The following is a 16,564-nucleotide window of genomic DNA, read 5'->3' on the forward strand; positions in this document are numbered from 1 at the left end:
TTGTAACAATTTTAACTCACATTTGAGCACATTTAACAATCAATAAAAATAGTACCTAACATTTGCAAGGTTCTTTTAAGCACGGCATCCTCAGAAAAAAAAAAAGAAATCTGTAAACATACCCAATTACAAGACAGAACTGAGGTAGCATGAGGAATAAAGAAAAGCTGCTGTGGCAACACAACTCGCTTGATAATAACTCTCTCTCATCAAACCGGAATAGAGAAGCGATAATAACCTACATCAACATGGGCTTCAACCCAGTACCTTCCTCCCTGCCCCGAGAGAACTGTGGGCTGAGGGAAAAGTCGTGGATTATGTGCTATGGGTGCAGCTGTAAACAGACAGCCTCAGGTCATCCTCCTCAAAGGCCTTGGGACCTTTGGGAATACTCAGAACCAGAGTCGCCTCGGAGATCACAGGATGGAACTCCTTGTTTGTTTCAGGGGCCAGAAGAAGTCCTTTTCCAGACTGGGCCGCAACATGAGCCCATGAAATTGAGGACAATTTCATGCATCTCCAGGGCTCCCGTCCGTCCAATGGCTCCTGCCCTTCGGGGCTCCCAGTCCCCACAAAGAACAGAGGCTCTAATCCCCTTCCCTGGTGTGTGAGGAATACTCTAATAGATGTGTGCTTCGGGCACTGTGCTATCCATTCTGAGTTCCTTAAAACACTCGGGAATCACTGATACGATAAGTCCGAGAAAAAGCGAGACCACTGTACATAAAATATTATTCCATTTGTCAGAGCGCCTCCACCTGGCTGTAGCAGCATATTAGGAAGCTGAATCATTATATGTATTTAACTTCTCACTCAAGAACCAACTCCTTTTTTTAAAATAGGAAACAGATCATAACTTACTATGTGTTAGTCAATAAAAAAGAAGAACATACTTCTCCCTGCATGTCCTCGAAGGTCGTCCCTAAACTTCACATGCAATGCTGACAGCTCTCACTACTGCCTTGGACACTCAGATATGTTTGTCACCTCCTGCTGGGTGGGTGCAAGATAACACATGTAACTGTTACTGAACCTCAATTATGTAGCTAATGGTATGATGTCAGGGTCAAAGATGCGGTGGCCATGTTCTCAGCTAGTCCTTGCCTCAGAACTAAGGGTAGTAAAACCCGACCAATAAGGATATTTAAATAAACCAAATTCTCCAGGTAATGATAGAGATCTCGACACTCTTACATCTAAAACACTAATAATCTAGAGCCAACACACTACAGGCCCTTCTTGAAGGAAGTATCATAGAAAAGGAGACAAGATGACAATGAAACTTATCCAACCACATAAAACATACACTTCAATATGCAAACACCCCAAGTGTAGGAAGAATGGCTCACTTGGAAGTGTTAATTTTCCAAGCATTCAAGTGAAGCCTTGGTGTGACGACCAGATCCGCCCTTTGTTGCCTGAGTGACCAGGAGCCGGGCCTTTGCTCTCAGAGCCTCAGTTCCATCAGTTGTTAAATGAAGGTCAAGGAACCTCCTTACCAGTGGTGGTGAGGGTTCAGTGGGACGACGGAAGTGGAAGCCCGGGAGTGTAGCAAACGCTAGCTCCTGCCGTTACCAGCAGCTTGCGATATAGAGGCAGGTGGTCCTAAACAACATTTCCCCAACCCAGGTCCCGCAGAATGGGCACTTCTGGCATGTGGTCCCAGCCTAACAAGGCAGAGGTGAGCCCCTCATTACGTACATACCACCCACCCTGGCAAGGGCAATAAATTGTGTTGAGTCCCCACTCCACACAGTATGCTGAATCCTGCCGTGGGTGAGAAATGACACACAGGCATGGGTCCCACCCTTCCGGCGCTCACAACATAGTGTGACAGGTCACAGGTAAATACGTAGCAGAGGCCAGCAAATCACATGCTGTGGTATAAAGGGAAGTTATTGCCGGTGATGGGACTTTAAATATTTTATAGAAGATTGGGCGCCTCGGGGGCTCTGTTGGTTAAGCGTCCGACATTGGCCCAGGTCATGATCTCACAGTTCATGGGTTTGAGCCCCGTGTCCGGCTCTGTGCTGACAGCTTGGAGCCTGGAGCCTGGAGCTTCAGGTTCTGTGTCTTCCTTTATCTCTGCCCCTCCCCCACTTGTTCTCTCTCTCTCTCTCACAAAAATAAAACAAACATTAAAAAAAATAAAAATAAATAAATATTTTAGAGAAGAATTTTGTCATTATGGTGGTTGGAAATCTTCTTTAAATGGAGAAAATATTTTATACTTCAATCAGAAAACACTTAGCCAGTCCCTCATTCAGAAAACAATCCATTAAATGTACATTCATAATGAGAATATTTTCCTTGAGTGATTACAGTGAGGATCCCAAGAATCACATTTACAATTTTGGTTTCAAGTTTATCTCCTATGTGGTAGGAACTTGAAAACCAATTAATCAATTTAGTGCCATTATCCACACGCTTATTTTTAAGATGTGTAGACATTGCTCAAACAACACACTGCGGAGGTCAGATTCAGAGCAGGGAGCTGTAATCCATATGTGCTTATGTATATATATATAAAACAAATGCCTCTGTGGGAGCCAAATTGCGGGGTCAAATAGAGAATGAGGGTCAAAATGTAGGGGGTCAAAATGTCTTTACAGTGTTTACAGAGGATCGCACCGTGGTCGTGCGATCTTACTACGACAATGGCAGAGAGTGCGTAGAAGCGGGGGTGGCTGGCTACCTGCCCAGAGGGGCGCTGACGCTTGCTGCTCCGTCACCAGCTGGACTGGCTCGGGCACAGACGATGAAGGGGCTGGCCCTGGTCCCGGGCCCCTTGGGACGTCAGCCTGAGTGAGACCCGAAAGGACATCCAGAAGGAACCGGCGAAGGCCCCAGGCTTCAGAGGTCCAGCAGAGGCAACACCACCTCAGAGCACCCTCTCAGGATGCCTTTTCTTCACTCGGTCTGTTACACATTAGGGGCCTTTGCCTACTGATGGCTTCAGCCACGTGGTGCTCAAGCACGGTCACGGGCAACAGCTTCTAAGAGGAAAAGGGCCACCCACCCNCGCTTACCTCTGCGGGGAGCATCTGCGCGGTGTCATATAAGGAGCGGCACATCTTCAAAACCTCGTTCCCCAGTCCGTCTCTGTTCCCCGTCCTACACCTGGTCAGCATGGCTGTTGCCAGTCTCACCCACGGGTTGCCAGGAACGCCGGGTCTGAGGGGGAGACACGCCAGGCACCGGGAGTGAGTGATTCACGCTGTGACAACCGCGGCATGGAATTTTTAGAGAGAGAAGAAACGCCACCTTTTGAAGCGAAATGCTTTGGGCCAACGGCAGTCACAGTGTAGATGCTGTGTTCCCTCAAGCCTGTCGCGAAGGAGAGAGAACCCCTTCCAGCGAACACGGCTCGCAGGGGCATCGCCACCTGCCCAGCAGCGTGGAGGCCGTGGGCAGACACTGAGGGCAGCGCCACCCTGGGCTCCCCGGGTGGCTCCCCGGCTTCCTACTTGGGTGACTCAGGGAAGTCACTGAAGCTCTCTGAGCTTGGTCGTTTAGTGCTGGGGAAGCCACCCGACCTCTCTGGGCCTCAGTTCCTTTTCATTCTGAAAGAGCAATTGAGTGTTTTCCGTGCAAACTTGCCTTATTCTTATACATCAATGAATGATGTTCATAATTGTGCACTATCGCTCTTAATCGCAGCCACAGTTCACTATTCGCTGCCTAGATACTGGCTTTTGTTCATCATACGATGATGACATACTCAGGGCCCCGGGGCCGAAGGACAGTCAGGGTGCCGCAGAGGTCAGCCTGCGCACAGACCAAGGAAGCAACGTGCGAGCGGTAGTGAGATCACGCTGTGCCCTTCACACAGCTTCCCTGCTTCCGAAACACGAAAGCACACCGAAGTTTGCCTTCCGTTTCCCTCCTCGGGATGTCACAGCCTCATGCTTCATACAAACGTCCCGATTTACGTTTTGAGAGACAAGGTAAATGTACGTTATTCCATGGCCCCAGGAACAGGGTGCCAATTTTACTCGCCATGTTTTAAAATAATTTTCCTATTGATGAAGAGGCTGTGGTCTCAGTAGCATGGCTCTAGATTCTAGACACACAACACCTGAGGATGGTTCTTGCCCTGAAAGGACTTTATGCCTTTCCCCCTAAGAAAAATGTCAAGTGTAACAATGGCAAAGGGACTCACAATACCAGCCTTTGGCAGAGCCTTTGTGTCTCAGCTCGAACTAACAATGTGTGAGGACAAAGAGTCCTGCTTATTCAAGGTACAAACAAAGCGCGGAGAGTGTCTGGTGGCCCGAGGAGTCTTACACTCAAGGACTTGGCCTCTGCTTTCTTCTTTCAAAGTCTGAATTCCGCCCTCCTGGGTTTTCTCCGCCAGCCGCCGCACGGCAGCAGGAACGCTGGCCTGCCGGAGGTGGCTTTGGCGACAATTATCAAAATGCGTTTTTCACCAGCCAGTTTTGATACAGTGGATGAGAATTATAAACCTCCCCTAAGTACGAATCTATTATTCCTCTCATGCATTTTCCCACAGGAGAATAAAACCGAAAACCCACAGATGGTTCCAGTAGATTAGCAATCATGTGGATGGAGCAGAGTTCTCGGTTTTTACCTTTGTTGTGTAAACTGACAACATTCAACCACTGTCACACTGTCCTGCCCTTCCTCCTGCCTTTCCTGACTTTTCCTCCCCTCTTCCTTTTATGGGGGGGTGGGGTGGGGTGGGGAGGTGATTTTGGAAGTAAAGTCATACATTTGATTATCTGGGAACAGAAAAGGGACTCAAAAGTACTTCTAAGAACCTACTGGTAAGGCGCCCCATCCTACAGTGTCTTGTGGTAAAACACAAATTTGGGACAGGAAAAAAGCCGCAGAAAGACATTTTCTTTGACTTGTCCTCAGGTACCCTTCTGGATGGAGACACAGCTGGTAAGAGGGGTTAAGCAGACCGGTAATGCTTTGTTTTGACTCTAATGATTTCATAAAGGAGGTTTTGAGAACATAGGTTAGCAATTTACTAATTTCACCTCATTCTGGCTACAAAAGAATATACCTTTAAAAACCAGGATTTTAAAATCTGCTAACACATTGTTTAAAATGCAATAAATGCCTTAAGTGATTAAACTGAGTTTACTACGTGTGGTAGGTCAGGGATCTGAAATGGTTGTTGTTCTCAAAGTACAAGAAACCGTAAAACCACAGTAAATTAATCCACTAGACGGTGTCATTTCCTGATTTTGAAAATTCTCTTTAGACCCAAGAGATCCATTTTGAAGGCATCAAGAGATCTACAACACAACCCTAATCATTTTCTTGAAAAGCAACGCAACACTGACAATCTAACTAGCGAGTCTACTGCACATTCTCCTCACCTAACAGTCGTCTGGAAAGTGCACAGAGACGCAGACTCAGCCAGCCCAGCAGGGCAGCTCCGCCGTGACAGCCGGCACCAAATGGAAATGCCACTTGGACACACTACCACGCGGAAGCCTGAAGGCTTTCATGTGACAACCTGTACTGCGGGGCTTCAGACCGTAAAGGTAGAACCTAATCTTAAAAGCTACGTATCGGGGCACCTGGGTGGCTCAGTCAGCTAAGTGTCCGACTTTGGCTCAGGTCATGACCTCACGGTTCCTGGGTTCGAGCCCCATGTCAGGCTCTGTGCTGACAGCTCAGAGCCTGGAGCCTGCTTCAGATTCTGTGTGTCCCGATCTCTCTGACCCTCCCCTGCTCACGATGTCTCTCTCTCTCTCTCAGAAATAAATAAAACATAAAAAAAAATTAAAAGAAAAAGCTACCTATCTGCATGGCGTCTACACCACAAAATGGCCACTACACTCCACTTGGTTGGACACAAAACAAAACCACCCTCTGCTTAGTTTGCTTCAGAAATTCCTAACAGTCTCCTCCTTGGGTAAAGGTGGAGTCTTTTCTAGATGTTTGTTGGCAGTCCTTTAAAAACTGCTCACAGAATATTTATCTTCAGGAAAACCTTCTTTGGCTTCTGAGGCACAGAGATGTGTGCTGGGTTTGGGGGTGGGGGACAGATGAGTCGTGGAGCAGGTGGGCACTTGGAACGGAGGTACGGGTGGGCGCTCCTCTTCTGTGCCAACGAGGAGCAGCAGTTCACGACAGACAGCATATGCGCCCAGAAGAAAGCCGGCCACTTCCTCCTCAGGGATCCTCGGCCGACAGCACGGGGACCGCGGGACTGCCGCGTGCGGCCCGGAGTGGCAGCTGCGAGCTCAGCACGACATGGAGGAAACATGGGCTGTGAAGGCGGCTGGAGGTCCAGTGGGCCCTCTCTCTGCCTCGTCCACTTAGTAACCATGCGGGGTCTGCAGTTACTTAGCTTCTGAATTCCCACTCCCTCTTTATAAAGTTAGATAATGTCACCCTCCATGGAGGTTTACGGAGTGAATTATAATAAGCATAAATGGCACATAACACTGTGTATCCTCAATAAATGGGAACTATCAATTTATTCCACATGGATTCTCGTGTTAGTGTTGCAAGTTGTGTTAAAAGAGACTCAAAACATTTCCTGGTGAAAATACTGGAACAAAATTATTTTGCTGACATTACAAATCAGATGTTACTACTAAGCGCGGTCTGATATTTTTGAATAAAATATTCGGCTATAGGGGCAAGGAGAAATGGAAAGGAACAGCAATATTTCCAAAAAAAAAAAAAAAACAAAACTCCACCAATTTTAATTTCCTCCAAAAGTTGACGCTGATTTTATTCATTTCGTTGCATCAGCTCTTTTGAAGGTACCGACAATTGTAAAAGTGAAGAGCGGACAAAAGAAATCTAACTTGAGGCTGACACTCACACATGGTCATGTTTCATAGGCGGCCAGGCCTGCAGGAGCAAAATCAAGTGCTGAAACTCAACCTCTTGGTGGCTGCATTCCAGGAGCTCCATGAAGAGAGAATAGCGGTTTTCTTCATTCTCAACGTCGGCTACGTCCACCTGAAGTGGAAAGACACATGTGACACTGGTGGCAAAGACTGATGGTTCACAGAAGAATCCGCATTTGATGACTCTGAGGAAACCGTCTCCAAAGGTTTTACAATGTGTTGGGAGCTACAATTTCACACCGCCGCCCTCCTTCAAAAGCTCTGTGCCTTATGCAACTTAAAACATTACTGTTAGGGGTGCCTGGGCAGCTCAGTTGGTTAAGCATCCGACTTCGGTTCAGGTCATGATCTCACGGTTGGTGGGTTTGAGCCCTGCGTCAGGCTCTGTGCTAAGAGCTCAGAGCCCAGAGCCTATTTCGGATTCTGTGTCTCCCTCTCTCTCTGACCCTCCCCTGCTCACACTGTCTCTCTCCCTGTCTCAGAGATAAATAAAACATTAAAAAAAAAAAAAAGAACATTAATTTTAAACACTGTTTAGGACAAAACACAGCAAGGTTCTCAATGTTCCTTACAAAAATAAATTTAAACAAGTAGATTTGCAGAGGGCTGGCTTACTGATTCTTAATTTTTTAAGTTAAAAGACAGAATTATTTTATATGAAACTATAATAATTCATCTTAACATTAGCCAATTTTTTTTTAGTTCAAGTTATCCTCAATGCACTTCTACTTCTCATTTTAGCATTATTATTGCTAAGTCTTCATGTTTAGAAAACTTCTCTAATTTGAAATGAAAGAATTGACTGAAGTGTATTTGTCATGAATTTTGTTACACATCAACATAAAGCAAAATATCTTTTATTCGAATCTCAGTTTCCGAAGCAAATGAAGTCTTGATCAAGTAAAGAACATGAATTCTTCCTCTCATTGCCTGAGTGATATTTCCTTTATTTACACTGAGGCAGTTCTGAAACGAATCACATCTCCAGCACTCTGTGGATGGAAACGTTTGCTGTGTTAAGTTAGAGAGGAGTTGTAGATATAAAATAAGCCGAGAGCTGGTGGCCTGTTCCCCAGCCTCTCTTAACACAGATGAGTCCATTAGACTCAGATGATGATAGATGCCTTGAAGGAATAAGAGAATGGATGGTTACCTATACATTTGCTAAATTTTCTGTATAAATACATATTTCCAAAGCATTTAATTTCATGGTCATTCTGGCTCTGATCCCAGTAGCCACCAGAAAAAGTCACAGCATACAGTCTGTATTCTCACAAAACTTGGTATGTACTACGAGATGATCAATAATTATTAGGGGAAGTCCTGCACACATGGAGATCAAAACCTGCTTGAAAGCCCCACGGCATTCTTCCATGGACTAAGAACTCAAAAGCATTTTGTTGTTTTTGAAATCATTTGATGACCCAGGAAGAGTTCACCCTTAAAACTGTTTTGGGTGGGGAACAACACAGACGTTATTAACCTCCCTTTATAGATGCAGAAACAGGTTTATCTGTCCTGGTAACATGGCCACCAAGTGGCAGAGCCAACATGTAACTATGATGAGATCAGAATGTTCTGGAATTAGCGGATGCGATAAGCTACACAAGCGAGCCCTGAATTATTTAAATAGGTGGTCTAATTGGGAGTGTGGCAATATTTTCTCACTTATTTATAAAGAAATGTTAAAAAAATTTCCAAACTCAAGACATCAACCTGTTTTTACCTGACCGCCCACCTTTAACTCCTCTCCAGGCCTGCGGTCTCTCGGGGTCTCTCAGGTGGCCCACCACACATGCCTGTCCCTCGGGAACTCTGACCTGTTTTCTCTGCCTGGCACGTTCTCTCTGTAGATATCTGGATGGAGCATTCGCTTATTTCCTTCATATTCCTCAAATGTCACCTCATCGGGGAACGTACTGTGTAACTGTCCACCCCAAGTAGCATCCTGCCCTACACCATCTGTCCCCTCCCCTTGTTTTGCATTTACAAGGATGGGAGACATTTCATATGTATTTGTTTCTTCCCCTTCTTCTCCCATAAGAATGGAAGCCCCTTGAAAACAGAGACTTTCCTTTATTTGTTCACTGGTTTATCCCCACTCCTTAAAATAACGCCTGACAGACAGTAGACACAGAGTGCTTATCGAGTGTATGAACTAATGGATATTCAAATGAATCAAGGTAGACAATCCATCATTTATAAAATATTGTAGCACAGGACGGTGATACTAAATATTCATGAGTTGCCATAAATTTTGGGTTTTGTTTTTTGTTTTTTGTTTTTTTTTTTTACTAGAGACAGACATGAGGCTTAAACTGAGGATGCCACTGAGAAGGGGATCAGTAAATGTGACTCAGAGGAGGCCTGCGTAGTGACATTATGTCTCCACTGATAATGCCTGGTGGCTAGCTGTGTGATTTTGGCACAGTCCCTCTCTGAGTCCCATTTTCCTCATCTCAAAAATGGGCTCCGAGAAGCTCTGAAGTTTCAGAGGTTCTGAGGAGGGGCCCGAAGGTCTGCGGGAGAGAAAGGATGGGTTAATGGCTGCTCTTGTGGGAGTTACAATCCAAGTTCTTATAGCTTACGTGTAGAAAAGGTTTTGTGAGGTTTTAAAAATGTTTGCTTATTTTTGTGAGAGAGAGAGTGTATGCGTGCACAAGGGAGTGGGGAAGGGGCAGAGAGAGGGAGAGACAAAATCCCCAGCAGGCTCTGTGCAGTCAGCACAGAACCTGGTGTGGGGCTCGAACTCACGAACCATGAGATCATGACCTGGGCCAAAGTCAGATGCCTAACTGACCGAGCCACCCAGGCAACCCACGGGATTAGTGTTTTAAAAATGGATAAAACAACTGAATGATGTCTCCAATCCTTTTGGCAGTGTCAATCCCCAGTTTCCATAATTTACCACTGTGTGATTAATCACAAGTAGTTGTTCCTTTACATGAACGGTAGAGTCTACATAGGTCACCTGAGGATACCGTGAAAAGGAAAAGATTAGGAAAAAGTGGTTCTTATTTTCAAGATCATTTAGATTTTTTAAAAATATTTTTTATTTTGAGAGAGACAGAATCCCAAGCAGGCTCTGCATTCTCAGTAGAGCCTGACGTGGAGCTCGATCTCATGAAATGTAAGGTCACAACCTGAGCTGAAATCAAGAGTCAGAGGCTTAACCAACTGAGCCACCCAGGCACCCCAAGATCATTTAGATTTCTTTTCAGAAACTGTAATAGCCTATAAATTTTTAGGACATGTAGTGTATCTAAAAGGAGAGTTGGCTCAGGTCATGATCTCATGGTTTGTGAGTTCAAGCTCCGTGTCAGGCTCTGTGCTGACAGCTCAGACCCTGGAGGCTGCTTCAGATTTTGTGTCTCCTTCTCTCTCTGCCCCTCCCCTACTTGAGCTCTGTCTCTCTCTCTCTCTCTCAAAAATAAACAAATGTTAAAAAAATAAAAATTAAAAAACTATAAATTATACCTTTATATGTTTGTTTTTCTATTAATGTATAAATAATAGTTTCTGTTTTTAACACGTGTTTGGCAATGAGTTTCTTTGTATAACACCTTCTCCCTGTGTACACAGACGTTTTTAAAGTGTGTCTTTGTGAGGAAACATTTTCCTCTGAAAGTTCATTATTAACCATTTCAATTATTAGTAACTTAATTTTCAGAGCACTGACCTCATGTTTAAAGTACAAATGTGTAAAATATAGAAATTCATACAATTATCCATTTTGTGTAGTTACATTTGTATAGTCCCTCACATCATGAAGGGTTTCAATTTCAATTTGCTCAGCTCTTAAGAAAGCAGTTTTAGGGGCACCTGGGTGCCTGAGTTGTCCGAGAACCTGACTTTTGATTTTGGCTCTGGTCATGATCTCACAGTTCATGGACTCAGCCACACATCGGGCTCTGTGCTGACAGCATGGAGCCTGCTTGGGATTCTCTCTCTCCCTCTCTCTCTCTGTCCCTCCCATGCTCACACTCTCTTTCTCTTTCTCAAAATAAATAAATAAACATTAAACAAAAGAAAGATTGGGGCATCCAGGTGGCTCAGTTGGTAAAGCATCTGACTTAAGCTCAGGTCATGATCTTACAGCTTGTGAGTTTGAGCCCTGCGTCGGGCTCTGTGCTGACAGCTCAGAGCCTGGAGCCTAATTCAGATTCTGTGTCTCCCTCCCTCTCTGCCCCTGCTCTGCTTGTGCTTTGTCTCTCAAAAATAAATGTTAAAAAAAATTTTTTTAAATAAAAAAAGAGCAGTTTTAAATTCTCTACCACTGTAGCTGCAAAAACTTCACCTTACAAGAGAGAAGAAAATGGGCCTGAAAATGGGATTGAGTACATGTTTAACATGAGAAAGAATATATGCTTTGCCAGATAATCAGCCTACACAGTAAAACCTTCGATTGTGAGTAACTTGTCCTGTGGATGTTCTCCAAGACAAGCAAACGTTTCTAATAAATTTTAACTTGATAAACGAGCGATATCTTGCAATACGAGTAGTTTGTGACACCAAACGTCACATGATCACAAGTGAATCAATGTTTCTCCCTTTCCCTCCCTCCTCCCTCTCTCTCTCTCTGCGGGATTGTGGGTGATCGTCAATGCAATATCACATTTCCACAAAATCCTCAAAAGGAGGCAAAAGCAAGTGTCATTGGTTAGGTTCCTTGTTAAGGTTGCACTAAAAGAAACGATTCCATTGAGCCAATAGATAGCAGTGATTCCGTTAGTGATAGTGAAATTCGTCCTACACAATCACCGTCCTCTCTTGTCTCCCTCACACCAGCCACGAAGGTTTTCAAAAGTAAGTCCAGCTTCCTTTGTTTATTTTTCTTTATATTTTGTGTTTTCTTTATTATTTTGTATTATATTATATTATTGTAATATATTTATATGAATATTTTTGGGTTGTGGAACAAATCATCAGAGTTTCCATTATTTCTTATGGGGAAATTTGCCTTGATATACAAGTACTTTGGGTTACAAGAATGTTTCTGGAAACATTCTTGCAAAAATTATGCTTGCAAACCAAGGTTTTACTGTACTTTGTATACAGGTGCTAACTTAGGATTTGTGTCTACATGTTAAAACATCTAAATTTATCTAAATTTACCAAGCTAACATAAGCTTATCTTGTTCATCATATCATATGAGGCTTTAAAAATAAATTCAGGTAATCAAAACAAAATGAATTTTTGTAGAAAGAAAGATATACATACGCAGAGGAGTTCCAGCCTGAACAAAATGGCTTTGACCCATTTTTCCCTGCTCCTCTCTTCAGCACAACTATAAACTTTGAAAATAATGAGAGACAACAAAGGAACTTTTTTTCTATGTTTGTTTTTGAGAGAGAGAGAGAGAGAGAGAGAGAGAGACAGCACATGAGCAGGGGAGGGACAGAGAGAGAGAGGGAAACACAGAATCCGAAGTAGGTTCCAAGCTCCGAGCTGTCAGCACAGAGCCTGACGGCGGGGCTCGAAGTCACTGACTGTGAGATCATGACCTGAGTCAAAGTCGGATGCTTAACCAACTGAGCCACGCAGGTGCCCCCAAAAGAATGCCTAAAGGTGGTAAAAGGAAAGTTAACTGGTTTGGGACCCCAGGATTGAAGGAACAACACATGTCCTGGGGTCTGGCATCCCCTTCCCCAACTGAAGGATGCTCAGACTCAGTATTTCCTGACTCCTGATCGAAAAACACAAGACAGGCCAGGTAAGATCATTTCTCCTCAGACTTCCAGAAGGAAGGGAGAAAGAAGGTGGAGTTTAAAGAGTATTTTAAGAAATAACATTTAAAAACATCCCAAATCTGGTGGAAGATATTAACCTATAGCTTCAAGATGAGCTAACCCCCAACAGGGATAAGTTAGCTTAAAGAAATCCATGCCTGGACACATCATAATTAAACTCTTAAAAATTAAAAGACAAAAAAAAAAAAAAAATCTTGAAAGCAGCCAGAGAGAGAACAACACAGTACCTACAGAGGGGACAATGATTTTAAGAACAGTGCACTGCTTATGTGAAGCCACAGAGGCCAGAACGAAGAGGCACAATATTTCTCAAGTATTAAAAGAACTGTCAACTACAAACTCTATATACAGTAAAACTATCCTTTAGGAAAAAAAAGGGGAAATGAAACCATTCTCAGGGAAGGAAAACTAAAAGAATCTGTTACGAACAGCCTTCATCTTGAAGACTGGCTAAAGAAATTTCTTCAAATAGAAAGGACATGGGTTTTGGCCCAATATATTTTCCTATCACAACTAGAAATGCATATATTTTCCTATCACAACTAAGAATGCTGCTCATTAATGGCTACACGAATTAAACATTCTTAAGTTGAAGAAGATCACTATGTCTTACAACTGACAAATTATCTGAAAAAAAAAAGAGAGGGAAGTATTGTTTTGAGTCAATAGAAGAGAAAGCAATGGGGGTCTCAGAGCCTGCAAAAGTCATGGGAACAGATCAGCATTAATACCACGGGAATTCAAATTCTCCAGAATATCTGGACACAAGGTGTCGGGTGAACATGAATGCGGACCTAGGAAAGAATCCGATTCTTTCTTTTCTGGAGGGTAGCACAGGCCCTATTCGGATATGTATTCCCAGCATCTAAATACGCTTCACGTTAAGTGTAAGCAGTACAGTATGTAAACAGCTACAAGATGAAATGGTCATATAACATATTTTAACATCGAGGGAAGACCAACTGGAGGTGGCCAGCAAAAGCTTCCACATACCTCACTATGGAGACTGTAAAATAATGACAAAGGGGTAATTTGATTAAATAATGCAGCTTTCAAAATAGTGCTGATAAAGTCAAAGTAACATGGAAAGATGTCATGCTTTGGACGTGTCGCTGGACCTTTCTGAGCTTAACTGCCTCTTCTGTAAGAGGAAGGTAACACGTAGTATACGATAGTTCTGGTTATTAAATAGGAGAGTGTGAATAAAATAGCCAGCAAAGTGATGGGCACATGGCAGGTGCATAATAAATGAGAGGTATTATTTATATTATAGCTACATATAAAAAAGCAGAAACAAGGATACGGGCTGTGATTTCTTCTAATAAGAGTTGGGTCAATAGACTAGACGGGACAGAAAAAGAATACAAAGAAATGTGGCTGTTTTAGGATAATGGGATCCTGAGTTAACTTTCATCTCTTTTTGGAATCTCATTTATTTGTACAATATAGGATTTGCAGTGGCTTTATAGCGTGCCTTCTGGAGACGAGTGAAAATAATTAGCAATTTCTCACAAGTTTTTCTTCTATGTTTTGTTTGATTTTATCCTTTTCTCCAGTGAAAGAGAAAGTAATATACACCCCTGTCTCTTCCCAGTGAGCGGGGGTCTGAGGGGGGGGGTGTGGCGAAAATATCCAATATTTCACAGGCACCCTACAGCTAGCGATGACTCCGTACAGACACCTCTCACTGAACATTACTGGATTTTAAGGGGCAAAATTCACATGTGACTTAAACATAAAGATACCTCTTTCCCTTTTGTTTCTGAAAGCCATGCTTCTGTCCTCACTGAATTAGGGGACTTTAGCCCCTGGTGGAAGTCAATTTGTCAAGTAGCTACAGCCTCCTTATCACACATTGAGTCACTGTCCTTGAAAAAGTGGACTGAGCCACTTATGCTCGGGTGAAAACAGCTTTAATCTGAGATTTCCCTGTGGCCGCGGACAGTGAACATGACTACTGTAAACTGAGGCTCCCCCTTCTGAACTCAGTATCTTCCCATGGGCACGGACAATGTGGCTTATTTGACCTCAGATAAGTATGAATATGAAATCAATATTAATACACATAACCAGACTTTGTGAATGGAAAACAATTAGCATCACGTAGAGGAGTATTCTCAATGTACTAATGCCAATCCCCCTTCCAATTTGAGCTGATGAGCTGTCACACTGCCTCTACGATTAATGCAATTGGGGGGGGGGGTAAATGTGAAATTGTTTCAAAACTAAAAGTTAAAAGAACAAAATAGGAGAAGCCACCCCCAGCTGCCTCACACCCTGACCACTCTGTGACATCCAAGCTGGGATGTTTCCCGCCTCTGCTCCCCTGCGTCCTCCAACATTTCTCTCCAGTCCCGCAAAGGGATGAGGAGACAGCACTGCCACGCACGGGGTTAGGAGCACGACTCGCAAGGTGGCTGAGGTTCTCGCTCCTCAGGGAACAAGGCCTGGAGGGGATTCCCCGGCTACAGACAGCACCCACGTGGGCCCCTGGGTCCCGAGCTGACCTGGCCCGAGGTGCAGGTGGGGGTGGGGGCGGAAGTGCCCTGGGCTGGAGGAGGCAGTTCCCACAGTGACAGTTGCTAACCCCCAGTATGTGTCCCAGGAAGAGGCTGCTGTGACCCAGGATACGTGCAAGGCTCTGAAGAAGGTCTGCCTAGTGAAGGGGAGAAGCAGGGCCTCCCTACTGGCCACACCACCCCCGCACCTCCCAAGGTGTCATTTAGAATTAAAACAGCCCTGACCTCCAGTGTCTTTCTCCACAAAGCCAGTGTGCCCTCTGCTCTTTTCCTCAGGCCACTGTCTTTAGCAACTTAAGCAAACATCAGAGGGCCACCAAATGTGTTTCCTGTCCCCACACATCTAAGCAGTCACAGGGCCCATTTCTTTACCCGCCTCTATCTTCACAGCTGGTACCAAGTTCAGGGCCAAGTCTGGGCAATCTGACCCCTCTTTTGTTCCCTACCTGGCACCCCCCACCCCCAGCCTGTTGTTCAGGAAGAAGTCAGAGGGTTTCTCCTACAACCACATCTCTAAGCACGCTGCTTCTCACGCATCTCTCTTCCGTGCGGTCGCTGCACCAACGCAGTGAAACCCGCACGGGACCCTGAGGTCTCTGCTGCACTGCACTCGGTTCAGGAATCGCTTCCTCAGAGGAGTCTTTCCCCACCACCTCCAGGCAGGGCTGCATGCCCTCCCCTGGCCCCTATGCAGTGTGCAGACTTCTATCACAGTGTCTAGAGCCTTCAGGGCATGGACTTCTTTGCGTCTAGATCTATGGGCTCCCCTGGATCGGAATCCCCACACTAACAGGGTACCTTTACCTGGACTGGAGTTAGAGATGTACACAAATCATGTCATTTAGTAGTCACATTCACACATTATTTCCATTTTATAGACAAGGAAACTGAGGTTGTGAGAGGTTTAGAAACTTCTCCAAGGCTGCAGAGGGAGTTAGTGGTAAAGCTGGGATGTGACTGCAGTTCTGTGTGAAGCGCCCAGACACTTCACTGCTAACTGTCTAGTCTCTCTGTCTGTCCCCAGAGGATACAGTGAATGGTGCATAATCTGTGCTGGAAGGACCTTCGATGACTATTTTACGTACAACAGTTATTAGGCGTGGCACTTCCCAGAATGTTTTAATTGAGCAGCAGAGAACATATCCGGTGCTCTGAACTGAGACTGAAAAATGCTAGGATATAAAGCAATACTTTGTTTTTTTTTAAATTTTTTAAAAAAAATTTTCAAATGTTTTTTATTTATTTCTGAGAGAGAGAGACAGACAGCGTGAGCAGGGGAGGGTCAGAGAGAGAGGGAGACACAGAATCTGAAACAGGCTCCAGGTTCTGAGCTGTCAGCACAGAGCCCAACACGGGGCTCAAACTCACGAACCGTGAGATCATGGCCTGAGCTGAAGTTGGACGCTTAACCAACTGAGCCCCCCAGGGGCCCCAATTCTGTTTTGTGAATCA

General features: G+C 44.5%; 1 protein-coding gene across 1 annotated transcript in view; it reads right to left on the reverse strand.

Annotated features, from left to right (window-relative positions):
- NBAS (NBAS subunit of NRZ tethering complex) overlaps nucleotides 1–16,564 on the reverse strand; it is a 334,140-nt gene that overhangs the window by 15,305 nt on the left and 302,271 nt on the right. The window contains exons 49-50 of the mRNA XM_077750930.1: nucleotides 6,815–6,954; nucleotides 3,030–3,174 (exon numbers count right to left, since the gene is read on the reverse strand). Of these exons, the coding sequence (XP_077607056.1) occupies nucleotides 3,030–3,174; nucleotides 6,815–6,954 (285 nt within the window). The remainder of the gene's footprint in view (nucleotides 1–3,029; nucleotides 3,175–6,814; nucleotides 6,955–16,564) is intronic.

Source organism: Crocuta crocuta, unplaced genomic scaffold (genome assembly GCF_008692635.1).
Source record: "Crocuta crocuta isolate KB4526 unplaced genomic scaffold, BGI_CrCroc_1.0 scaffold129, whole genome shotgun sequence".
Lineage (NCBI taxonomy): Eukaryota > Metazoa > Chordata > Mammalia > Carnivora > Hyaenidae > Crocuta > Crocuta crocuta.